The sequence below is a fragment of the Chamaea fasciata genome, unplaced genomic scaffold (assembly GCF_029207755.1).
Source record: "Chamaea fasciata isolate MVZ Bird 193981 ecotype frontalis unplaced genomic scaffold, bChaFas1.0.hap1 SCAF_9, whole genome shotgun sequence".
NCBI classification, from domain to species: domain Eukaryota; kingdom Metazoa; phylum Chordata; class Aves; order Passeriformes; family Sylviidae; genus Chamaea; species Chamaea fasciata.
The window spans coordinates 7,678,395-7,705,597 of NW_027094094.1; the positions used below are offsets into that span (position 1 = coordinate 7,678,395).

Below are 27,203 nucleotides of genomic sequence, written 5' to 3' on the forward strand. Positions count from 1 at the left end.
TTATTGTATATCATTTTTTTATTGATGAATTTGCAACAGCAGCCATCTTGTACCCTGAAAGTTCTTTAAATCCTATAAAAATTTGGCATCAGTTACAGTGTGCAAGAATGACAATAAACAATCAAGAAACAGTTAGCACCGGATATTTTCAGTGCACATTCTAACCCCAGGAAACAAAAGAACCATTTCTCCTGAGTCACAGTTTGTCACTTTCCCAGCAGAGACTTGCAGATTTACACAGGAGGCGAGACAATCCCAATCCAATCTCAAAACATCTCAATCATCCAGTCTTTTGCCTTGACCCAACTTATCACTTATCCTCACAGATCACAGCAGTTTCACCAGGATGCTCTGTCTTCAATTTTTTCCGAGCTGGCTCTCCCAGGAGCAGGGCTGTGCAGTGCTCCAAGGACCGAGCAATTTCATCAATTGTCCACTTGTCTTCCTGCAGGGCGTGTTCCTCCAGCGTGAACGGCCCCTGCTTGGTGCGGGTCAGCTCCTGCACTGTGGCACATGTGGACAGCTCTGGAGCAAAAGGAGGAAAGAGGGATTGGACAAAGCAGATGGCAAAAAATTTAAAAGTGTAACCACTTTCAGTATTTTTGTATGTAGCCTTTTACATTATTCTGCTTTGTTTGATAAGGAAGGCTGTGAAGATTTATCACTCGTTTATATCTTCTTAAATTTGACCCAAGGAAGTCCTTTGATTTCAACAGCTGTCCAGTGTAGTGAAGAGTTCAGAATCTGACAAAAAGCTGTCAAGAATTTTCCCAGATTTAGATCAAAATGAAAAGTGAGGAAATAATGTCATAAGATGTAAGCAGAACATTCTGCATTCTCAAGTGACCGTGAACTATTTTTCCACACATTTTGAGGTCCTAGCACTTCCTGCCCTCAAGAGGTATTTTTAACATTTTTATCCTGTGTTGCCTATCAGGATAACAGAAACTAAGATAAGGAAAAATAAAAAATATATACAAATGCTCTCCTATGTTAAATAAATACCAGCAGGACATAATTACATATCAAGAAGCTACAAAACATAACAGCAACAAACGCTGACTCGTAAGCACGTGAGTACACTAAACTATTCTGTCCCATCCTTTCTGATGCAGGAAGGTTTTTATTTCATTTTCAATTTTTGACCATGGACAGACTTTATCTTAGTTTGTCTTAAAGGGCTAAACCTAAGCCAGTATGGCTCAGAAGGCAGTAACAGAAACTTGGACTTGCCTAAGCACAAATACCAACATTGAAATTCATAGGGTTATCCCACATTACTTGCCTTCCTGCAAATGTATCATTTAAAAAAAAAAAAGAGTTTGAAATGGATTATCTATTCTCCATCATGCAGTTTGATAGATACAGAGCCCAAGACAAATAATCCTGTGGGAAAGCAAAACTATTCACATTTCAGGCAAAGGAGAAAGAAAACACTCGAAAAATCATCACCAGTGTGAAAGTCTTTCCAGCAGATAGGGTTTATTATGTGCATGGTAATGCTCTGTGCAATCTGTTTTCAAAATGTGATGAATAATGTTTAAAAAGACAGTATCTTTCTTCTTCTCATCCTTAATCTGAGTTATCTTTAACACAAGAAAGAGGGGAGGAAAAAGTGTCCCCCCCCCTTCCTTGCATTATCTTGCTCAGTGCTATTGCTTGCTCCATTTTTATCACCTGGCCCCCAAGGTCCTCTGGCAATTATTTAGCCATCATTCCCCCATGCCCCTAAGGAAATTACCTGAGTATATAAAAACAAGTGACAGCACTACAATTCTGCAAAATAACACACAGGCCTAGTTACTTGAGATACACTGAATGACAAAATTTTTCCATAAACACACACTTGTTCCTTACATTGTCATGGGGGTTTTTTTCATGCCTACCTTTGCCAATGTCATTGACCAGGCTCCTGACATAAAAGCCACCACCACATTCGACATCTGGAATGTTAAAAGTGACATGGTAAATTGCCAGTGCCACGTGAAATCCACTTTACATAGAAGCCATGCCCCCACATAAATGTAAAAACGCGCTAAGCAAACAACCCAGTGATAAAATATTTATAGGATGCAACATCAATTATTCATCCTGTAACATATGTGAGGGTGAAATTGCTAAGCTAGACAGGAGGGAAAGCAAATAAAATGGCAACTGTACTAACTCACCAGAATTTAAGTACCTGCTATGGTATGTTAAGAAATGCTTCAGTCCTATTCATTTTAAGCATTTCAGGTTGATTCCCATTTCTAATGATGAAAGCAAGTTATTTCAAGTATAGCATAAACTGACTATCAGTGCTTTTCAGATACTGCAGACAGGCAGCTCCATTAAAATTTTAAAATTCACCTTTAACTTTCCCTGCTCTCTCAGCCCTTCCCTCTCCCCTCTCCCAGTGATCAGCTACTTGTCACCCAAGTATAAAGTAAGGGCTGAAGTCACACAGCACTGAGTTCTGTCACTCATACCTGCTCATCATAAAACATCTGCTCCATCACAGACCAGGGATCAACTGGACAGACAGATCAATGCAAAGGCATCATCTTGACCTTACAGTAGCATTAAACATTTACAAGTCTTTTTTGGTTTATTTATTAACATGCTTCTTAATGCACTACCCAAGATTCTTTATGAACGACAGAAGGAAGGATAAGATTCTGCCTCCTCAACAAGAAAGGGGTCTGACAGTAACTGAAACTGGTCCTGGGAGAGATGCCAGCAGGTCTGGCATCTGTGTGAAAGAATGGCAAAGTGAAGTTAGCAGACCTGAGAGAGGAATGAGCTGGAGGTTGTAAAATCATGGACAGATACAAATAATATCCTGACCAGCCTCTCAGAATTTTCCCTCACTGAGAGATTAGATATAATCAGCTTAACTTAAAACCAAAATACGGTGCTTTTAATACAAAGTGAAAGTCTCTGCACATGGGCTCACACCAAAATAAGCAGCTGAGTGAAATGAAACCCATTTCACTCTCTTAGTCCCATTCTGAGTGTAAATAAACATTAACAAGCTGGGAGCATTGCTCTATGTAATAATCTTTGACCTTTACCCAGCGTGAACAGTGGTGGCTGGAAGTGCTGGAGAGAAAGGCTGTACACTCTCACTAGCCGGGCAGGCTTTGCTTCCACTGCTTCCCCTCTCTTCATCAGAGTTGAAAGCCTTTCTCCATCCTTCTTCAAAGCAGAATAGCTGATCAGACAGAGCATGAAAATGTGTGTCATACAGTTGTAAGAGAAGAGGTTTCCCATTCTCCAGATCCTGGTAATACTGTACCAGGGTAGCACACGTTTTACTACTCTCCAAGTACCCATAAAAACCCAGCAAGTGCTGCTGAAATCTCTTGGACACAGAATCATCCTGTTTACCAGTAGCTGCATAAACCAGAAGACAAGAGATAGCCCTGTATTTCTCTCTTGCTGTACGGATTTAAAAGCATTTTATCACTCACTTTGCAGTTTATGAAATAAAAGGGTTTCTATGGGGGTTACAACACTTGCAGCTGCCTCTAACATCCCATGTCTCAGAAGTCAGCAGGGATCATCCTCTGTTTCAGTGTTAGGTTGAGCTGAGCACTGGGAGTCCTCAGAAAAGTCCTGTAATCCTACACTGCACCTCTCCTTGTCTCACACCAGGGTCTTTCCTGAACAGCAGCTGCCACATTCAAGGATGTTTAGGGAACCACTGAAATCAGAAACTGATTTCAGTGATTACATGGAACTTTATCCAAAGCTCCAACTTTGGTCATGACAGAAAGATGACCAAAGAAAAACCCAAAAAGGATCTTGCTCACAATATTAGAGAGCAATCTGAAACAGGTCACAGGAAGCAGAATATGTGGGGCACTACTGACCTTACAGGGCTCACACTGGAACCACAGTAAGTGACACATGGCAAATGCAAAGGAAAGCAGGTTAGCTTGACTCACCATAAAAGCCATCTGTCACAAGCTAAGTCATGCACACTGCCAGCTACTATGGCTCACCTGACCAGAAGAGATTTGCTAAGCTACAGAAGCTCAGTCACTCATCACTCATTCATACCCTAAGTTTTCAGAAAACTAATTCAAAGTCATTTAAGGCACTTCCACAGAGATGTCAGTAAGACTGGAAGACAGAAGACAGAAGACAAGCCCTGCAAAGCAGTTTAAGACTTTTGCTACTTTTACATTTACCAAAACACCCACAGACTCCAGGTCACCATTTGTGCTGGATCTTCAAATGGGCACGATCTGCACCTGCAAATGTTAAATTCCTGACTGCCTGGCCTCTATCCTCTTGTCAAAATATGTCTTAATACTTCTGAGAGAACTGACTTCTGCCAGCAAGTCCTGACAGCCGAACGCAACTGTCAAGAGTGTCTGAATATCACGGAACTTACAGTGGGGGAACTTGCATGATGTCCCCTGTGAACTTTTGCAGAACATTTTCAAGATCTCCTTTTGTTACCTGGTCTGTGGAAAGAAAACAGTCAGTATGTTAGTATTGATTATTCACATGGCACTAATGGCATCAATCACATTCTGCAAGCAGATACAAGTAAGAGTTCCCTCTCTTCTGAATTTAGATGAGTGAAAAACACCAAAGAAAAGAGATAAAAACCAGACTGTAGCCAGGAATGTGAATTATCACAAAAGGAGTGGAACAAACTGTCCAAGGCGACCAGAACAATCTGGATACTTTCAGAAGGGCAGAAATCCTTCCTAATGTTTTCTTTTGTAATTCCCCTCTCTTGACGCTGCAAATTCATCTTTCTTGGAAACTATATAAAAGCTACAACATTTGGAATGTTCTTATTTTTTTAAAAAACACCAAAAAGAATAAAATGTTCATCTAACCCAGGCAGCTTCTCTTTAAGAGAACCCAAGTGCAGGGAAAAATGCAACAGATTATTAGAGAACAAAACCACTGCTGTAAGAAAAAGACTTTATCTGAAACAACACATCAAAATTTCCCTGTCAAACAACTAACCTGCAAATATACTCTGGGGTATAGTTACACAGTAAGGAAGGCAATTTTACTAACAAAATTCTGTTAAAGAAAGACAGCTGGTTTAGGCAATGTACTTTCTTTTAAGAGTACACATAGACATCTGTCCCACTTTTATTGGAAGGCTATAGCCTAAGTAGCTGATTGCACTGGTCTTCTGAAGCTCTATTCAACAGAGATGACATTCATCCCTAATTTGTTTAGAGAGTGCAAACATAAGATCTGTAATCACAATGCACTTCAGTGCGTTTCTAATGTCTAGGGTTTGACTACCCTGTTTCTCTTAAGTTATATTTAATTACTGTCATCCCTGCTAAGTCAACAGCATTCTGGAACACAAACCAACCAAATTTATTATCGAGCCTTTGTTGTATTTTGAAACAGACCTTTCCTCGCGAACCTTAAAAGCCAGATGTATTTCATGCTGTAAGTAAGAAAGATGAGATTTCCTTCCACAGCAGCTCTGGGAAATGCTTCTTTGGTTCCTCACTTCTATAAAGCACACTCTGCAGCCGCAAGAGCAGATGCTGTCCCTAGGCCCAGGCAGCTGTCCCAAGATGTGTCATTAACAGCAAGGTTACAAGGCACAAAACTCCGAAATGCTGAGAATGACCAATTTACATCACAATACGGGGTAGGAACAACAACATCAATTGTATGGTAACTCTGAATCTTCTGAAGAGTTTCTTACACGGTTATTTCAGTCTTGTTTCTATTTAGCAACTTATCACAACAAAACTACATGGTGGAAAATCAGCATGGCATGACCTGGCTCCATGACAGTGATCCCATCAGCCTTCTTGTGAACCTCAGGCTGCTCCAGGTTAAAATTCAGTATTTAAGACCAAAGCACAAGTGCCCCTTGGAGTTCTCCTTCCAATAGTCATGCCATGAACTGCATTTGTGGCCAGGGCATTTAATGAGACACCTGAGTTCAGCTCTGGCTCTGATCTCATATTCCCTTGACTGAGAGGTTACATGTAGCCTCTGAGGCAACCTCTGTCTCAGGAGAAAAAAAAATCCCCATGTGAAGAATGATGCATTAGGCCATTAACAAACAAGAGCTGTGTCCTGTGTTATCAAAGTAAATATTTACGGATGTGTTTGCTAAGATCTGGTGTGCTTTTGAGCACTGGTGACTATTGACTGATCTTCCTGCTACAAAGGAAGGAAAATAAAGTCACCAAACCAAAAGGTGCCAACTGTGCCACAACCTCAAAAAGCCTTCACTGAGAGGTGATTCTGTCCTGTGCTTGTTAACAAACTACTCCAAAAGAGAACACAAGAATTATCTGTGACAGCGTACCAGAAGTTCAGCAAATGACCTCAATTCAGTCTGACCCAGCACAAACTATTTGAAAACAGAAAAGGAGAATCCTGAAAGGACTACACTTCACAAATTATTCAGGTAGCTCTATCAAACATATATTTCAGCATAATCATCAGAGACCTGGGAAAAGCCTCATTAATTTTGTTCTCCATGTCTGGATATAGCCTGTAGGCAGCTGGGAGGAAGTGGGCTTCAGAATGTACATTCCTGTACACTGTTACAAATATTAAAAAAGGGCTACTAACATTAATGTGCTCAAAAAAGCATCAGAGGAATACTAAATGCTACTTGCTTCCAAAGTCAGCATTTGACAGCCTGGCAGCAGTATGAAACCATAACCTCATTTCACATGGAAATGCAAACTCCTTGTCTGGTAGGAAACAAAAAGCCAAGAGAAGTTCAGAGAGGGTTAAAAGCAAGGAGCTCTCTTCAGTACATCCTGCCATTGTGACTAACTGCACAGTTTGCTTCCTAAGCTGCTGTCTAGGGACACTTTGAGGACTAAAATGTAACACTTCCTTAGAGTTAATATAGCTGGCAAGTTTATGCAGGCACTTTGCTGGGTTCAAATGAAGTCACTCAAAAAGAGTTTTATACATCTTGCAAACTGGTTTAGTGCCCTTTCTCTGCACCAAGGCTCAATCCTGGATGATGTTGGCACTGCAGGATTTTTATTTCCTTGCTCTGCTTCTCCAAGGATCTTTGTAAGTGTCAAAGAAAACTGAAATTCAACTCAAAAACATCTGGTTTGCCTTTTCTTGGAGTACCTGTTAGGGTTAGAAATTAGGGATGGTGGGCCAAAGAGAGTTTCCTGAAGAAAACCAAGCTGTTTCGGAGAAGACCCTGGAAAAGATGAGAAATACAGAACATGCAGGGACCATGGAGAGCAAAAAAGGAGTATCCATGCTCATTTCTTTCTGAAGAAATCACATCTGACTGATTTGCACCAACATGGAAAACAACTGAGAAACATGTCACGAGCATTTCTTTCAGCCATCACTTTCAGAAAAAGGAAACTGCACCCCAAACTGCACTGCCCCAGCAATGCCAATGCTGCTCTTCAGGAGACCACGTGATGAACTGGATCATGCAACTGATCTCAGTTTAAACTGACAAGCAACTCAAAAAAAGGGGGGATTGGTAAGCCAAATCAGTTCCCCAAGCACACAGTCTAACAGAAAGGGAAACCACCGTAACAGTGGTGGTGCAGAGCTGGGAACTACTGTAACGGGAGCTGCCAGGGAGAGAAACACCCACAAAACCAACACTGAATTCTGTCTGCAGTAAACAATACAAAATGAAAAAAGCAAAACTAGCATTTCAAGAAACAGATTTTATATTTTTTTAATTAACTGACCATGGAAGTTGCATCTATTTGAAATGGTATTTCACAGGTTACATGTGAGCAAAGATCTCTGAATGCTTCTCAGCACAGCATAACCACAAAATTCCACTTTGAGAGGCACAGATAAATACCAAGAAAGTGAATCATCACTTCATTCAACCATCACGAAGTATCGACAACTCTAACACCATGTGGATGCTCAGGCCTCCAGAAGCTTAGAGACTTAGAATTTGATCCTGAAGCATAAATAAATGATCCAATATATCTGAATAACACTGCCTAGTAAATAACTCTATTTAGAATGTGGACAAGAAACTCATGCTTCCTTCCTCATGAGAAAAGGAAAACTGCAAAAGAAAGGAGATTGGGAGTGAGAAGTAAAATCCAGGCTATCTTTTTCATCATGTCATTAAAAAAAGATTATTTACTTCATGTACCTATTACCAGGTACAAAGAATGTCAGACCTGTAGAGTTGCTAAGCAACTAGTTACCTATTATTTTTAAATTTTTTTTCCCCAAGGTTGTGAAAGAACTAGTAACAAATACATTTACTGTGTTACTACATTGTTTCTAAGATGCCCAGCAAAGCCACAGTCAGAATGAGCTCTGAAGCCTTAAACCCTTGCACTGTGCTCTGTCAGTCAGAAAATTTCATTTATTAAAGATGCAAGCAAGACCAAGATCTGGAAGACAGCCATATGTAGAATGTACTTTATGCCATCCTCATTAAATGTTAAGCAGTCTGTAGGTAAGGTGGTGTCCTGGAGGGAAGTTCCAAGTACTTTATTCCTCCACTGGCCTTAAAAGGTTTTACTGAGAGAGGACTCCTGCGACTACACTCTGAGAGAGGAAAATGTTACTGGACACAGCACGTCATTTGTCAGCCTGTCAAAGATTTAAAATGACACAGTCCTGCCCAATTCTATTTCCTTCCTCCTAATCTAATGCCTGGTTTGTTTTTTTTTTCCAGCAGAAATGAACACTTGCATTGGACATAACTGTATGAAGCTGGTTTGAATTATATGAGCACAGAAGATGAAGATGAAACAATCTTAGTTTAACTTCACATTTAAACTTAATTCAGAGTCCCAAACATCTCTTCCACTTTCCTATGACAGAGACCACTTAGGCCTTCCAATTACATCAAGTGTATAGATACATTTATGCTTACCATAAGGTTTTTCTTCAGTTACTTTTCCTGTAGCATCTAATGTATCAGTAGCCTTGCCCAGCATTCCAATGGCAGTGTACTTCTGGGAAGGAGCAAGAGAGATTAATGAGTCAGGTCTTCGGGGATGTTTCTTTGGATTTTTCTTTTTCTTATTTTTTTTTAAGATAAAGTCTGCCACTACCAATTACTTCAAATCAGAACAGGAAGAATACTGCCTATATGGTCAATCCTGCAACTTTGGGCAAGGAAAAGTCAAGATGAAAAGACATGGAATCAAACAAAAAGTAAATCCTGTATTACATGTGCCTGTGATTTTGGTTTAAGAAACCCAAGGAAGAAGCAACATGGAATCTAATTTTTCCTCTAAATGCATCAATAGCATAAAGAAAATAATAGGGTAGTAACATCAAAGTCTCTGTGGGGTGTCATATGTCACGGTTGAAGCAAGGCACAGAGAAGTACCTTTCACAGACAATTTTTCTGTTCTTTTGCACATTAAAAAAAGACACAAAGACCTTCACTTGTAAAAGCAAAACGCCCACTGCCAAGACAAAGCATTACAGTGGTTCTGCCATGAAATGCAGGGATATGCAGTAGCCTGAAGCTTCAGTTTTGAACTCCTGGGAGCTGGTAAGAATGTTGTGACCAGCACAGGGAGTTCAAGGTCATTGAGTAACATCTCCGTTCATCATGAGTTCTCTGAATAGTTGTTTCAGGATTTTTCAGGGCTCTTCTCTAGAAAATTCTTCAGTGTGTGTGTCTGTAGTCTGCAAGAAGGAATCAACCTGACCCCAGGACAGTAGCTCTTGCCCTTACTGCATGTCACCTGATGCCCTCCCTCTTTTACCACGTTTCCACCCTAAGAAGTGCCATGCTCTGAGCATACAGCACAACCTGCTGAAGCTCACAGAGGCTTCCCTGAACCAGCTGCTCCATGACTTGCCACAAAGCTGTCAACACACCAAGGCTCACTCTGTAACCTGAGTCTGAGTCAAGTTCAGGGATACCATCAGGTATTACATGGATGGTTTGACCCATTGCCTATCCCATCCCAGTCCCCTCAGCTTCCCTATGGTAAGTCCAGAGGCCTTCAAATAAAGCCTGGGAGAGAAAAATCAAAGTGCTCCCCTATTTCCCAGTAAGGTTCCAGTGAACTTACTCCCAGCTGAACTAATACAAATCTGAGGATGCATCTTTTAGAAGCTGGCTGTCCAAACTCCACTGGAACACATCCAAACAGGCATAAGCACTAACATTTTACTCTGAGATGCAATGCATCCTGCTTCATGTACTTGCAAAGTACAAACAAGCTCAAGTAATAACAGTGTAGGCATATAAATCACACCCACAACACTGGACTAGTAAGACATGCCTTGATTTTGTTCCATGTGACAACCTGCCACTTCAATGTATTTCTTCAAGCAACTGCTGCAAAATGGAAGCAGCAGAAATAGTCAGACAAAGGCAGTAGAGTGCAGACTTTAACATAGAAATAACTGTATTCTTTGCTTACTTCATGTGCTGGGTTGGGCTGGGAATACAGAGAATTTGCTTCATAGTAGCTGGTATGAGACTATGCTTTGGATTTATGCTGAAAAGAGTGTTGATAACACAGATGTTTCCACTACAATTACTAAATTGCCTTTACCACAACCCATGAGTTTTACCTTTTTTCTGGTTCTGACCCTGTCCCACTCCAAGGAGTGAGCAAACAGCTGTGTGGTGTTTTAGCTGCCTGCCAGCTTCAACCACAACGCCACATTAGGACTAACGTTTTTCCCAAATATTGCAGATGTCTGATAACTCTGCAAAATTAGGTATTTTAAAATTGAATTCTTCCAAGTTTACACACTTCTGGAATGCATGAAAAAAACAAAGAAAGAATGGATGAATGCTGCTCCACAACAAACATTTAAATAAACTTTAAGATGTATTATCTTTTACTACTATATTAGCTGTTAGGACCATAAAATTGACTGTTTTCTGAGACATTTAATGATCTGGTTCTGAACATTTAACAGCATTGCCAGAAAGACACTATTCAGCACCTGTCCTAGTGGCGAATAGAAACACGTGAACAGATCATCATTATCTTAAGCATGATGAATGATCTTAGCAGTTCAGTAAAATTCTAAATCTGAAAATTTGAAAACTCACACTCTGTCTTCTGATGCTTCCAAATCAAAATGCTCATACTACTTCTGTTTAAATTGTTTCCTTTCCTTTAATTCTGGCTCTGGCTATCTTGCTTTAGGCAGTCTGTTACAATAACATATTGTATTTGACCTGCCAGCAATAGAGAGCTAATGCCTCATCTGTTAATATGTAAACACAAACTGCATGAACAATACAATACAAATCTCAACATTTCACCGTTAATTTCTGCAAAAAGAGTAAAAAGGTTTGCAGTTTGTAAAAAGAACATCCTTAAGTATTAGTCACAAATCCCCATTCCTTACAGGAGCCTTTAAAGAGTCACAAAATACTCAACCCAGCAATGCAATAATCCACAAAGAAGGCTACAACAGGTCAGGAAATTAAGAACTACAGTTGGTTTATGATCAGTCTCTGGAGTGCCCTTGGCTATCTACAATTATATATCATAATTCTTACTTGCCACTGAATAAGGTTTACTTCTTCCCCTTTGGTAGGGTGCAGAACCTGGAGGTTGTAGAAGATAATATGAGAGTCCAGAATTATTTGTGTCAAAATTCAGCATTAACACACTTTAGACTCTCACTCACCGTGCCCTCAGAAGCACCCAATGGATTCTGAGTCACTTAATAAGCGTTCAGTGACCTTTTCTCACCTGTGTTGGCTAACATTTATTTCTTCCCATTTTATGAAATACATCTAGGGGCATTCTCCCTGTACTCTCAAATTACAAATCGCTGCAGGAGCACAGACAGCAACTGCTCACAACACTCTGCCTTCAACCCACTCAACCCAAAACAAAAAAAGCAAGGTAGTAGGTGTTGCAGGCAAAGCCTGACGAGTGCAGACTGCGACAGGAAGCATCCCTATATTGCAGCTCCTCAGAGAACACCCTGCCAGGCAACAGCCCCTACCTACATCCTTGCCCTCAACTCACCTCAAGAGACCAGGACTCAAATCATTTAAAGATTAAAAGCAGCACCTCAACTTCCCTATGGGATTGCACAACATGCAAGTGCAGCACATTCAAAGCTGAGATCCAGCGTTCCCAGTCACGACTTGCAAGTGCTGCAGCATCGTGCACTAATTCCAACACAGAATGGTGGGCTGGCCCCAAAGCAGAGCCTCACAACTGCACAACAGCACCCTGAGGACAAACAGACCTTTTCAAAACTACCCTGCATCAGGGAATGGCTGTGTCTCTCAGCTGCTCAGAAAACCATTTTCTTGAAAAAAAGAAAACCATTATGGCAAGTGAAACAAAAGGCAGCCAAGTGACCAGAAGCCCTTGAGTATAAGCAGCTCCACTGTTCACAGCAGTGAGGTGACAGCCTGAGGATGATACTTTACAGTGACAATCCACTGCACTCTGTCAGTGATAATGCACAAACTCTGTCACACACACTGGGGATGTGCTGGATGCAACCCCAGCAAGATCAGGCACATAGTGAAATGTTTGGGTGGTCGTGCATGTGCACCATACCCATGACCAGAAAGAAACAGGCCATAAAAAGCCAGCACTGGATAAAAAATAGGATTACAGGCATCTATAAGAAACAAATTACAGACCTCTAATAAATCTCACAGGTCTTGGGAAGAGGAATTTTGTTTCAGTGTCACAACCACAGGGCACAGTCAACATCCGCACAAATAATAAACCATATGCTTACCAAAATATTTTTAGTAAGAGAGTAGCTATAATTTGCCTCTTTTTATTTTCATACCCAGCTTCAGAGAAGTCCTTAGACTAACAAAGAAAGAGAAAGAATATCCATAAAGAGAGAGAGAATAAAGGCAAGACTTTATCAGCATGCGTATTTAACTGGGAAAGGGGGAAGAGGAGGAGAAGGAGGAAGAATCCCCTCCCATTTCAGGGGCTGCACAGCTCTCAGCTGCACAACCCCACCCGGGGGGCTCCGGGAGGCTGAAGCCCCTGGGCTGACTGCCAGGCATGTCTGCCCCACTTATCAGTGCAAATGCCAGACAGACCATGCAACAGAGCTGCTCAGCTTTAACTGTTGAGACATCAAGGTTTTATTTGGAAAGAAGCCAGAGACTTGAAATCTTAAATTATAATGTGTTTTAAAAGCTTTTTCATACATGGAGAAGCAACACTTTAGAAGAGCTAGACAGAAACACAAGTAATTACCAAACAAGGTCACCAGTAGCTGTCAAGAAGATTTTAAGATGGCTCCCACTACAAGAATTTCCCAGGCAAGCAAGCTCCCTGGAAGAGGCAGTCCATGAGAGTTCATCCAAGGATGACCCATTTTCCAATCGCAGCAGCAACTGAACACACAAGTGTAAAAGGAAAATAAACAAATTAAGGCTACAATCCCCTGTGCAAGAGACTGAAAGCTGGGAAAGAAGTCACATTCAAGAGAAACAGAAATTCAATTTATGTAAACGTATGTCTGCGAGTGGCTAACAAGTTTGCACATAAACAAACATAAAACAAGCGCTCTAGAGAACCCAATGGAAATCGGGGGGAGCACACAGCAAGCACGCACTGATCAGAATTAGTGCTCCTGTGCCAAAACCATTTCCTCTGCACTTACAGATCTGTACACTGAGGCCACTGAGATAGTGAAGAGGCCTTAAACTCTCAGTTTTGGAATGATATTCAGCTTGTGTTCAAGGATTTCTAAAGCACAAATAACCAGTTCTGCATTTAATATTTACAGAACTTATTTTGCTGTTTGTATAACATTAGCAGCTACCAGTGGTTTCCAGTATGCTAATCATCCACCAAAACGGAGGAGTGCATGAGGTAGACAAATAAGCTGGAAAAAACCCCAAAGGTTGCCATAGTTTCAATTATTTTCCAAAACAAAGCACTCTCACTAAGCAGATTCCAATATATTAAAAGCACAGAGCCCTAATCTCTTAAAAGCAGGTTGCACAGAGGGCAAAATAAAGACTGCAGGATAAGGGAGGAGCTTCATGTTTTACAATAGAGCAAATTCAAAATTATCAAACACCAAACATGACCTTTTGATATACATAAACATTTACAACTTCTGTACCACTCATTTTTTTTCTCCTAAAAGAAAAAGCTGACTTTGTGCTAAGCCTGCACTAAATTGCATTTACTGCTAGATGCTGTAATTGTACTGTCACTGCTGAAGAACTATCTGATCTTTACTTTGTGGACTAACAGGATTTTCTGATCTCTTACGTCAGCTTATTTTAAAGAGTTCAAACATTATGGGATGACTAGATTTTTCATGTGAAGGAAGGACTAGAACCCTCTCTAGCAGGAACCCAACAGAAGATACTTTGCCTGTAGCACAGAGAAGCTTTAAGGTGTTAGTTAAAAACTGCACCAAATTTAAATTCTGGAGTCAGAGGGAGTGCAGGAAAGGGGGCAGGAGGGAGAACAATGCCAACAGTAACAGGAACACTGAACCACCTGAGATAGCCACACATCACCTACAAACACAGTGCAGGCTCACAACATCCAACAGGGGATGCAGGTTAAGGTGCAAAGGGGCTGTTTGAAACTCACAGTTTCTCTATGCAAACCTTTCTGGCAACTGCTCTCTGTGGAAACCTCCCTCACTCATCAAAAGGTCTCAAGTTGGCTCTTAAATGTCATCCTCAGCTTTAATACCTGTTCCATCATTCTGTCCTCTAGTACCCACATCACAGATAAAACAAAACAAAGAAAGATGACCTCCAAATTCTATCTGGGCAACAGGGTTTTAAGGAAATACATAATTCTCTGTCCAGAAATAGAAGACAGTCCTTCCAGAAGGGTAAGACTTTATAGCTACATACAAAATCACAGATAAAAATGAATGCATGAAAGTCTTTGGCTGAATTGAAATGCATTGCTAACGCCAAGATGCAGCAAATTCTAAAAGGGAGTGCTAAGAGCATCTCCAAATTACTAGAAATGAACAGCAGGGAAAACAGTGCAGAATGGCTCATCTAAATTGGTTACCATCCTTTTTATTTTCTGTTATTTTTATGAAGAATGAGAAAAAAGCCTTGCCCTGTTGCAGCCTTGATTTTATTAATAAGTCCAAGCAAGAACTGCGGATGAAGCACAGCCATATGCACAATTATAGAAAGGTCAAGACAGAAGAAAGCACCGCTGACCTCGTGAATGGAAGAACAGAAAAATCACACCAGAATAAGCTCTTAAAATATTTGGCATTTGGGGAGGAAAGAGCAGCACAATAGGTGGAGCCTCCTCAAGATTTTCAACAGTTTAAAAAGAGTGTGAATATTAATAGAGCATGAAGTTGAGCTATTAATAGATTAGGCCTCTGGGGTGAGCATAAAAGAGACTTGAGCACTACACAGCATCTTAAGCCAGTTTACAAATAGTATCACTGCAGTACAGGATGTATCTATGCTATTCAACAGCTTCATCTTTTCCAAGTTTGTTTTAGGGTTGATATTGGGCAGGGCAGAAAAGACAAGATATTAAAAATCAGCCTCTTCTCCTGTGATTTGTTACCAAAAAAGAGCAGGTTAAAAAATGCATCATATGTTCTGCAGCAACAGGTAATTAAGGATGCTGATGGTGTGTAAGACCATTTCAATCCTCTCATTTTAGCCCTTTCCAATTCCTGCATCCCCCACTGGGAAGGCTTAGCACTCTCCCAGTGCAACTTGTTTGGTACAGACACCACTTCAAGTCCTGCTAACACCTTCTACACATTCACAAAACACATCAAAACCAACTTCATTCATGCATTTTCCCAGCCCTCCTTTTATGAAAGCATTTTCCTCTTGACAAAATAAGGAAGACAATCACATTGTCTTCAATGCCATTTCACAAACTGACACTGATCTCCAGTTAATATATGGAGGCATTTGGGGAACAAGAAATTCATTGTCAATAAGGTAAAACAACACACAGGACAGAAACCAAGTTTGCATACACAACAATGGGTCTCTGAAGCAATCTCCTCTGCTCTAGAGAGCTCATGGAATTACAGTACAAAGTCCTGGTTCTGCAAAAACCTCCTCAGGTGCCAGCAGTGGTTAAAAAACCCTCACCAAACTATTTTAGCAAATCCTAGATGTAGCTGTTAAAGGCTACAGACATTAAGTAGGACAAGTTTTATCAATAGACATCTTTGCACTGTGTTGTGCAAACATATGAATGTTTGCACAATAACGTAACAAATACCACGGAACAGAAATGTCAAGGCCTCTCTGTCTTACACCTATATTTCAGGAATGTAATATACTTCCTCAAAATGGTAACTAAATGGGTGAAATTAAGCAAACAGCACGTGACAGGAAGAATTCACCAAGCCAGTCTACAAGGGCTGAAGCACACCCATCTGTCCATGGGTTAACACTTCTCATAAAACAAGCACTCCACCTCCAATCTGCCAGTCCTGTTCCTCAAGGAAAACCCATAAAACATCTTTTAAAACAAGTCTGGGAACTAAAATTCATAACTCCACTGGGTTCAAAAAAACCAATGGACTCAATAGAGATACTGGATTTCAGGCACACTATGATGTTATCTCACATTAACCGCTGCATGTGCCACAACATATCATCTACCAGGCTGTCTCCTTCCCCTAGGAGAAAACCTTTCCATCTCCTTCTTCCCTCTTCCACCTCCCTTGTAAGGAAACAACAACTTCTTTGGGCTTGAACAAAGGCAAAGCAGTGACATTCTGTGCAGCTACAATCCATTTTCTTTAAATGGGCAGGTCATACTCTACACTTTGTCACCTCTCCCACCTCACTACAAAAAGAAATTCTGCCAGATCCTTGGTTACTCTGGATGGGATACCATGAACAAAGAGGTGTGAGAAGGTAAACCTGTGCCATAAACCACAGAGTGAAAAATGACAAGGTGCTGCAGATGAAAAATTTCTGAGGGAAAAGGCTGAAGAGCAGACAAAACACTTTTAATTGGATTTCTCCAAGACAAATACAGTTGGATATGCTAATTCTGCAATTTGAAAGCAAAAGCAGATGAACACAAGCAAGAAGATCTGAAGAAGCATGAAGCAAGCAGCAACAATCCTCCTTGCCCTATGCCTGGGAGCTTGGCTGATCCATTGTGAAGAAATACTTGTGGCTCCACTCAGGACATAAAACTGTTTTCCTAACGTATTTTATTAAAGCAGGTAATAAAATATAGCCTATCTTTGTGGAGCACTCTTGGGGTATTACCCATGTAACTGCTTGTAACAGAATTTGTATCCCACACTCACAAACATTACCTACATCCTCCCACTAGCATTACCTATCCTCCCACATCACAAGCATTTCAGAAGTGAGCCAAACGATACCTATTCCACTAAGCTCTAACCAAATCTGAAATATGCTTAGTTTTAAAATCCATGGCTTCTATTTTACATCTGAGAGAGGGCTTGCATATCCAAACACCTAGTTTTCTGTACCATGACAATTAGTCTAAAAAAATTATTACCACTACCCAAAAATCCTGCCCTTCCAAGACAACGTTAAAAATTTGAGAATCTGAAAAAGAAAACAGAACGCATCCCTGTGCACTGTAGGAATAAGTGGACTCCAAAAGAAAGCACAGTGAAGCACAGAGCTCAGCTGGTGATACCCTAGAGAAATTTTCAAGACTTAAAGTAAGTGCACACATCACCAAGAGGATCCTTTGAAAGCCAAGTCAACTCAATTTTCTTGCACTTGCAACTCAAAAATGAACTGGAGCACAAACACTGAAATACACTGAAAAGAGAAAGCAACAAACCAGCAGAGTGAGGCTATTTAAAATGAAAATTAGAATTTCCAAAGAAATAGCACTTACACCATCATGGTGTGCATGGCAATGTGCAAACACACAAATGCTGGCAGAAGAATACAGGTCTCAGAGATGCAGGGTTCTTATAAGCCTCCTGAAAACAGACAGATAAAGGAAATAAATCTACTGCAGCTTCCACCAAGAAGGGTCCAGAGGGAGCCCCACTGAATTACTGGATACCAAAAAGTCCACATGGGGCTTTGGTGTCTAACGAGCTGTAAACAAACAAAGTCACAAGTAAAGGCTTCATTAGTTTTGCTCCTGATGGAACCACTGGATGTGCTTTATAATGCACTATTAATTCACTGAACTCACTGCCAAATGATGGAAGCACAGGACTTAATTGTAAAAAATTAATTAATGGAGAAAGCTTAAAGTTTGAGAAGGGATTTACGTAAAAACTCAATTTTTAGGACAGTAAAATAATCACAGGAGTTATAGAAATAACCTTGTTTATGGACACCTTGTTCTGCAGGATCTGATGCCCTCCAGAGAAACAATTTTGCAATACACAGACTCTAGTCCCAGAATCACACTGCAAGAAGTAATTTATTTACACGTCTCAGAAGTTCTGCTAGGTGATTTGAACCAATTCCTGCTCAGACAAGCCCTCTCTCAACACCATACATGTGTGACTGCCAAGATTTGAAACCTAATCACTGATCTAGCACTCATCTTCTATCCAGGATTCCTAGGAACACGGATTTTAACTGTTATATGAAACGAAAGCTGTCACATATCAGGTCACAGACGTATCTTCATTCTGCCCATTATCACTTTTTCCTTTTCTAGGCTTTGAGAACACTTGGAGTTTGGGTTTTACTCTACCCAGAGGTCTGGGTTTGTTTTGTTTTTTGGTTTTTGTGGGGTTTTTTTTTTTTTTTTTTTGGGGTGTGGGGTTTTTTTGTTTTGTTTTTTGGGGTTGTTTTTTTTTTTTGATAGCTTTATTCTGCAGAAGCCACAACTTTTGAGATTAAATTTTCTACTTTTACCAGTGACTGCCCAAGCTTGTGCCACCAGTGCAAAGTACTCAGGTAATTTCCTTCACACTGAGCACTTGGGGAGGTATTTTGTACGTGGACCATGACAAGAAGTTGCATCCTCAGATAAAACCAATATACCCCAAGTTTTCCACTCATGGAAGGGCAGTGGTTCCAAGGACAGTTTGATGGATGGCCAAGCTCTTCAGCCACACTAGTATGACTACAATTGTCTCAGGCTGAACCCAGGTGCTATGTCACTGAAAAATAAGCAAATTAAGCTCAGAACTAAGCCTGAAAGTTTCAGCTACCCATAAAGGCTGTATGTGTTGGGAGACGTCTCCCCATGGAAAAGTATTGGATTACTGAAGAATTTCATTGCTTAGTGCTCTTCATTTTTTTGTTCTCTGATTTCCCTCATTGCTTCAATGTAACAGCACATTCTGGCAGATGAGAAGTTTTAAACAGGACTACCACTGTGGAAACTGTGCTACCATTTTCTAAACCATTTCCCCCCACCAGAAAAACACATTTCTACATTGTGTTTGAGAAAGACAAACCATACCTAAGACTGAATTGTTCAGGAACAATTTACCATAACAAATATTGGTCTACTCCCATCATGTTAATTTCACTGGTGAAGCATGAAATATTTTCTCATTCTCCTCTCTTTATTTTGTCAACGTGGTAAAAAAAAAAAAAAAACCTTTGAAAATCCTGAAGTGCAAAAACTCCAAACAAGACCAAGTGCAAGTCCCAGAACAAGAAGAAAAAGTGATTCTCCTATGGAACGTTTATTATTTAAATTCCAGACCCAAGAGCATTCAGCTTCTCCCTCTCACTTGGAACATCCAAAACAACAAAATGCAAACAAACAAAAGCTAAGCCAGCTTGTGCATATTTTTATTTCTGGAGAAATATTAAGAATTCAATGAGAAATCTGGAACACTAAGCAGGTATTGCCCTTGGCTGCACATTTCTGTTTGTCTTGAGTTAATTCCTAAGGAGGTCAAACCAATCAAGACCTCACTTTACACGTCAAGAGTAACACTCCTCGCAGAGTGTGTGTGAGTTGCACACCAAGGAATAATGCTCAGAGCTGCCATACTGAGTCAGGGAAGTTTCACACAATGTTTGGGGAAAAGTCAGAGCCAGTCCAATTCCTGGCAGAGTCACCATATGGAGTTTACTGCAGTACCATACATTTTGGCCACTCCACACAGCTCTGCTGCCAGCAATGATAGACTGAACTGTTTCTTTACAAGATGCATTCCTAGAAGCAAACAGTAAATCCTGACCAGCGAGGGTCAGACGGCTCCTCTGAATCTTTACAACAACCAAAGGAACAAAAGAAAAACATCACATTTCAACAAACACTTTAGCATAGAAAATAGTGGGAAAAAAATTACGTAGGAGTATAAATTCCAAGCACATGGCATGGAAAGCAAAAAGATACTCAAAGCTATTTAGTCATGAATTTATCTCTTGATACATTATGAGATGCTGTTGTCAGTGTGGTCAAAAACCCAACAGGCAGACATCTGTGAGAAAGCCTTCAACTTCCTTTAGCCTCACAAATTATTGCATGCCTGATTTATTGAAGCACAAACAAAAAATAGGAAGGCAGAGACAGGAAAGGCTCCAAGTAAATGCTGCAGATTCCATGCCTGGCACAGGTGTCAGGTACCTCACACTCTCCTCCACAGGAGAACACAGGAACAGCTGCAGTGGAAGAGGTGCTGAGCTCTGTGAAGATGTATCTTTGCCTCACTGAACCACAGCCCACACCCATGTAAGGCCAGGGATGGATCTGCCTGGAGTGGCTCACCAGGCTGCCCCCACTGCACATTCTCCCCTCCCCTGCCCCTCAGGAGCAGCTCTGAGCCTCCGGGAGCCACCTGGGAACAAGGTTTGGCTGGATAACCCTGTTATTGGCTACAGGACTCCACAGTGAAGTCCTCAAGTAACCTGGGCATAACCTCTTCTGCCAAAAAGGCTGAAAGTATTTCATCCATCCCAGCTGTTTCCACTGCGAACCTCAGCTTGAGAGCTAATTCAATTGCTTTACATGTTTTTAAATCAACAATTTACACATTTAGCTGGGATGACTTGATTTAGCTGAAGTAAATCTACATGACTTCTTTTAACTTTAAAGTTCTTTCAAAGGAGGTGTCAGGTGGTAACTGTTTACATTTCCACTGTAAATCCAGCTGTTTACTGCAGGTTTCAAAACACAAATGCCTCTGGAATGCACTCATATAAACTAAATGCAAACCCATTACAGCCAGTGCAGAGATTGGCACTGCCTACTGTGAGTTTTGGATCAGACTCTACAGCTATGTCCTTTTATCCTGGTTGTTTTCTTTTCTTCCAGTTATTTGCCTCTGAGTTGAACTGAAGGTTGTCAATCAAATTCTACCTTTAAGCTATCAGTTCAGCAGCTGTGAAAGACCTTAAGTGCTCAAACTAGAAGAGAATGGGGAAAATGGTAGAATATAATGCATTATTGACTTCTCCTGTGTTTAAGACGAAATTTGGAAGGCTTGATTGATTTCTACATCTGTCATTCTTATCTAAACTTCTCATGTAAAAATAATGGCTAAACCACACAGGATTTGACTTGTGAGGAAGGAATCAACACAGGGACATTACTCATGGGAGTACATGCACTTTTTTGTGTATGTAACATCTACAGTCTGGGGGGGGGTCACCAAAGTAAAATTAACACAGTAAAATTAATCAAAACCAGCAATGAAGAAGATTTTTATCTCTCAAGCCTCTAGTCTGGATTCTCTCATGCAGCCACAGGGCTTTTGCTACCTTTGACTTCTCACATGTGTCTATTGATGTGTTTGTAGAGCATCCCTCTACAGCAGCAGCAATGCAATCCAAAACACCCTAAATTCCAAAAAGTGCCTCGTAAGGCCTCATGGTATTTAAGAAGACAGAAAAGAAACAAAGACCATCTGTTACTTCGAGATGAATAACAATGACGTTATCTACACATAAGGAAAATAACCAAAAATTGAACTGTCATCCAAAACTACATCCCCAAAACATCAGTTTCAATGACATCTTCATTAGTTTTTATTTTTCTTTTAGTACACTAAATAGTATAGGAATCTTCCTGTAAAATGGTAATTTGGTATTTATTAACGTTTAGTGGAAAAACGAGACAAAGTTTTTTAAATAACCAGTCTGGACATTAAAGTCTGAGTAGTGCACTTCTGACTAACTGCAAAAAGGAGCTGAAGAACACATAAGAGCTAAATGTGCAGCATGGCTGCAGGTTTGTATGTTGGTTCAGCTCTTCACTGACAGAAAAAAGAAAACCAGCAAACAAAACCCCCCCACTAATACAAGTCATTCAGCATTCCTTACCTTGGAACCTGCCAACATAGTCCCCAGCATTTTTGTTCCTTTTCCAATACCAACCACTGCAAAGAGAGAAGAAGAAATGCTACATCAAAACAGCCCTGCAGTTCCCTTTTCCAACACCATTCGATACTAAATATTACACTAGTCAGAAACTCAGCCTTTCATGCTCTGTTAGCATGTGAAGAGAGTCAACACTTCCAAGAAAGCATCTCTGATGTTCAAACAACATGGAACTAGTGAAAGGAAAAAAAAAGCCTAAAACAGAAGATAAATAACCTTCATCTACTGTTGAAATACTTTAATTCAACTCGTACATTTATTTATCTGTTGAGAGTGCAATTAACACTGCCTCTGGTTTGATGAAGGCTGTGGCTCACCAATTATGAATGAAGCCTTCATTGTAACCAAATAGTCCTTTTAAAGGTTAATAGTGACCAAGAGTAAAACAGCCAAGACAGCATAATGGAACTGTTCATCAGACTTGCAGGAAGCAAAATAATCAAAAGGTTCAACTGCCTATTACTATAGATGTACAGATTACAGCTATTTCAATCTTAACACCAGTATTCTAAAAAACAGGAATCAGTCAGCTTTTCATAAAAGAAAGAAACGGAAAAAGAGCTCTATTTTATATTTTATTTTAAAGCTTTTTACAAGGTGCTTTCCTTTAAAATGCCTTCCTATTGATTTTTTCCACATAAAGCAATCCGAAGAAAATTTTAGAAGGAAATTAGTTTTGTGTACAACTCACGGAATGTGTAACAGCTTATGTACTTTATTTTAATAAAACCAGAGGAGTTAAGTGAGCTTTCAGGAAATCAGCTTCACACTAATCGAGACAGGACCAAAAACATCAAACTGAAAATGAACTTTGGAATTTTTTTTTTTACTTTTGTTCTAATGCTTCTCTATTTTTATGCTCTGAGCCTCGTTAGATTTCCTCCTTGTTCTCAATTACTGCTCCTCTTATTCCTGAGGGGTTTTAGTCACACATGCCCTTGTGCTTGTGCTTTCATGTACCTTCAGTTCAACCTGTTCCTGTTATTTGCCAGATAGGAAAGAGCTGCAAGAAGGCTGAGAAAAGGAGATAAGCACACAGATAAGACTTTCTAACCAAGCACTTTTCTTGCAACATGATGACATAACTGCCACTTCAACAGCTGAGCTGAAATTTCCTGAAGTGTCAAGAGATTCAATAGAGTAATTTTAAAGAGACATTGAATGCTTTTGTGAACAAGATACTAACAATTTTCTCCATTAATCATCACCTTATGGAGCATGTGTGTTATTGAACAGTGACATAAACCCCACTTGAGAGATTACATTGAATGGAAAAAGATTTAACTGAACTTTTTTTATATACTTTTTCATGTTGTCTTCTACTGTGGAAGCATAATTCATTACTGCCATATAAAAATAAGCCAAATAAAATTCCCATTATAACACAAGATACAGCAAGCTGGAATCACAGCCCTACAATAACACCAAAAGAAGATATTCACCAAGACTTGACCTTGCCTTTCTCTCACATGTCACAGATCACTGACCTCTGCCTCAAAGGCCCTTCCTCATCTACATTTGCTGTAGGAAAAGAAATATAAAAGCACGTCTTCTGATAGAGAGCACTGCTCAGTTACTGGCAGTACACCTGGCACACTAAGCAGGATTCTGCATCAGTTAATTCCCAGGAACAAAGTTACAGACAGGCAGTACATAAAACCTGGGAGACAGCAGTATAGATCTGGAAGGGTTTCAGAAAATTTAATACTTCTATCATGCTCCTGTCCATGAGGAAGGAAAGCTTCCTGCTCCACCACTCCATCCTGGAAAGCAGCACACACATTCTGAATAACTTCTCTTGTGTCCTTCCTTCTACCCTCATTACCTTCCCTGAACAAACAGGAAATCTGGGCACATTCCCTTTCCCACTCCTCTCCAGTGTTGTCCCTTCCAATCTAGCTACCATTGATTTTCCCCTTGTGTTTTGGATGGCAGTGGAATGAAAGATCCTGTGCCTTTTTTCAATCCAGCCACAGCTAATTAAGGTGATGTGCTTCTCTATCTATACCAAGCATGTCAAGCCCAAACACTTTTTGTCATGCCATCGAGGCAGGGTTTGGAGACTGCTGTGGAAGAGCTGGAGAAGCAATTAAAAAAGCACGAGTGATTTTGCTTTTCCTACGGATCAATGCTGTTGACTTTGCACAATGAGAAGCAGCATGCTCAAAGGGAACACCTGTGTGAAAGGGAAACTGTCTGCTTCAGGAATGCACACTGAATTCTCCCGTGAGTGGCCACAGAGCACAGGAAATTCGAACCAAACCAGGCAGTGCTCCTTTCCAACCCAAGAATGTCACGTTCTGCCACATCCACAAGTGACAATTACCAGCTACAGACCTCAAGCAACACACGTAGCAACCAACCTCCCCTTGAAGCTGAATTCTTCCCGAAAATGTCATTCATCAGAACTCAGAGCATTTACTTTCAGTGTATACTCAGAGTTGTACCTGTTTATTTCCAACAGCCAAAATGTATTGCTGTTATTTCTCCAAGCCAAGGAGAGCTACAAGGTTATGATTTGAGCAGGCTGTAGTCTGTGTTACTTATCAATAAAACTGCCGGTGACAAAGTATGATGTGGGAATAATCACACCCACAGCTGAGGTTTTAACACCAGCAATTGACACATCTTGTTACTTAACAAAACAAAAAAATTCAATACATGGATTGCTGTCAAAATTAAAGGACAGAATATCTTTGAAAACTCTTCTTTATGCAGCAAGATAGGGCAGGTGCCTAAAACTTTTTCTGTGCTGAGCTTCAAGAAAAGCAGCAGCTGAATTGTTCTTTAACATCTTTCTTTTGCTAAGTATTAGCAGCCCTAAAGGCTCCCTCAAAATCCCAGAATAGCTTTATTACTTTGAGACAAAATAATTCAACGGATTATGATGACTATAAATCCCCAACTTAAGTTTAAAAAGCCATCAGTTTCTCAGGTACTTTACAATTCATTACACAAGAGTTTGTATTTTCCCACATGTAATAACCCAAAAGTTATTCCAGGATTTGGAAAAGGGGAGAGAAGGCAGAAAGAATACAGCCTTCTGTTAAAAACATGTTACATGCATGTAGAAGTATAGGCACTGGAAATTTAACCCAGACCATTCTTCCACAGTAATCTGTCCTTCTCCTAGAGAACCTGCCACGTGTATCCTAAATTGTTTCTCCACCTGACTTCATGCAGGCATGAAAATGTTTCCTGAAATCATATTTTGATGACTATAATTATGTTTTTCATTACCCAGAACTCCTGTGGCTGCACTGTCCAAAGTTCCTCCATGTCCAATTTTCAAAACCTGATTTCTTTTGTTCCCATTTGTTTGCACACCAGCTTCTGCAAATAGAAATTGAAAGGAAGCATTATAAAATAACCTCAGAATGTAGGAAAAATGGCACACATTTCCAGACTGCTAAAAGAAATAAAAATCAAATATTAACACTATTAATTAGCAGTGCAGAAATTACTGTACTGCAGAAGACCAATGATTAACTTAGATTTACTCCCAACCTCAAACACTTTGCAAGGTATTTTCACTTACATTCTAATGAAGTCTCACATACTGTTGCAAACAGATTTTTGGAAAGTACTGGTAGCAAGCCTGTGAAATTTCATTAACAAAGCCTGGAAGAACCAGCAGCAGAGTTCCTATTATACACAAATGTTACGCTACATAATCTGAGCCAATTCTTGATGAACTCTCAGTGTCCCAACCCAGTAAACTTCCTAAACAGCTGATGACTGCAGGAATTTCGCAGAGTCCAATACCCCCTATTTATTAGTATTAAATATGACAAACGGCCTAAGCTCCCTTATCCATATCTATTCTCTCTCCATTCAGGGAAGCTGATTCTTCCAAACAAGGTGTGCACCTACACTACAGTTCACTACAGAGAAAATCAGGATAAGCCCTCACTAGTCTGAAAGTATGTTCTCACCTCATCAGCAAGTGCCCAAAAGCCCAGATTAGATGATCAAGTCCCCGTATCCATTATAGAAAGAATCTCGGCCACAGTCACTCACACCTTTGCAATGACCTCTTTTTTTTCCCCCAATATCTGACACAGAGACTTCCCCGTACCCAGAACGAGCAGTTTCTGCAGACCGTGTCCAGAACTTTACAACTTTTTGAAACATGGGTTTTCACTCCTTTGGCGGTACTTTTTTTAATGGCAACAGGCAGTGGGACTGCAGCAGAACATCCTGCCAGTGCGGTGCTGCAGGGATGCTGCTGACACCCATCCCGGCAGACGGGCACACGCTGTCCCTGGGAGCTCTCCAAGCAGCCCGGGATCCCCTGCACTGAGCCCCGCAGGACTGGAGCTTCCTGCTGGGGCAAAAATCATCCCCATCCAACCTCAGGCTCACGTCCTGCTGTACCTTGGGCAGGTGCCTGTCACAAGAGCCGTGGGGTGAATGTGGTGTCACAGGTCACCGTGCGGTGTGACCAACACTGACTCTGGCTGGGACAGTCCTTCCTTAAAGGCCTCCAAGGACACAACTCCAGCACCTCCCTGCGCCGCCCATCGCAATGCCTAACGGCGCTTTTTGTGAATAAACTCCTCCTGATGTCCAACCTGAACCTCCCCTGGCGCAGCGAGCAGGACGCACCCAGGAACGGCTCCATTCTCCAAGGCGGGCCATGCCGCGGCTATGAACTACTACCAAAACAAACCAACCAGCGAAAAACCCACAAGGAAAAACTAAACCCCCCCTTATGATTCGGTTTTCTGAGCGCTGAGCAAGACGGTGAAGTGTTCTGCCGGGAGTTGCAGCTCCGCATCCCAAGGACCGCACACACCGGACCCCATCCCACAGCCGCGCCGGGCAGGGCACGCCCGGCCCGAACTCTGCGCATGTGGCGGCCCGGCCGCCGCCGCTCACCTGCCAGCAGCCTCTCCTTGAGCAGGTTGAGCACGGCGGCCGAGGTGGGTCCCTTGGGCTTGCGGACGGCGAAGAGCCCGCTCAGCGAGAAGAGCTTGTCGGCCGCCCGGCCCAGCGCGGCGCCGCCCGCCTCCCGCGCCATGCTGCCGGGGCCGCC

The 27,203-nt window shown here is 41.0% G+C and overlaps 1 protein-coding gene across 2 annotated transcripts; it reads right to left on the minus strand.

Annotated features, from left to right (window-relative positions):
* On the minus strand, positions 1-27,203 carry TRUB1 (TruB pseudouridine synthase family member 1). Of its 2 annotated transcripts, none has more exons than XM_066190870.1 (8): positions 27,047-27,203; positions 25,406-25,498; positions 22,109-22,164; positions 8,837-8,918; positions 4,382-4,454; positions 3,054-3,193; positions 1,887-1,943; positions 1-525 (listed from the first exon to the last, which is right to left on the minus strand). In XM_066190870.1, the coding sequence occupies exons 1-8, from the start codon at positions 27,186-27,188 to the stop codon at positions 311-313; spliced, it is 858 nt and encodes a 285-aa protein (XP_066046967.1). In that variant the 5' UTR covers positions 27,189-27,203; the 3' UTR covers positions 1-310. The 2 variants fall into 2 exon arrangements, with proteins under 2 accessions (XP_066046967.1, XP_066046966.1); XM_066190869.1 differs by having other exon boundaries at positions 3,048-3,193.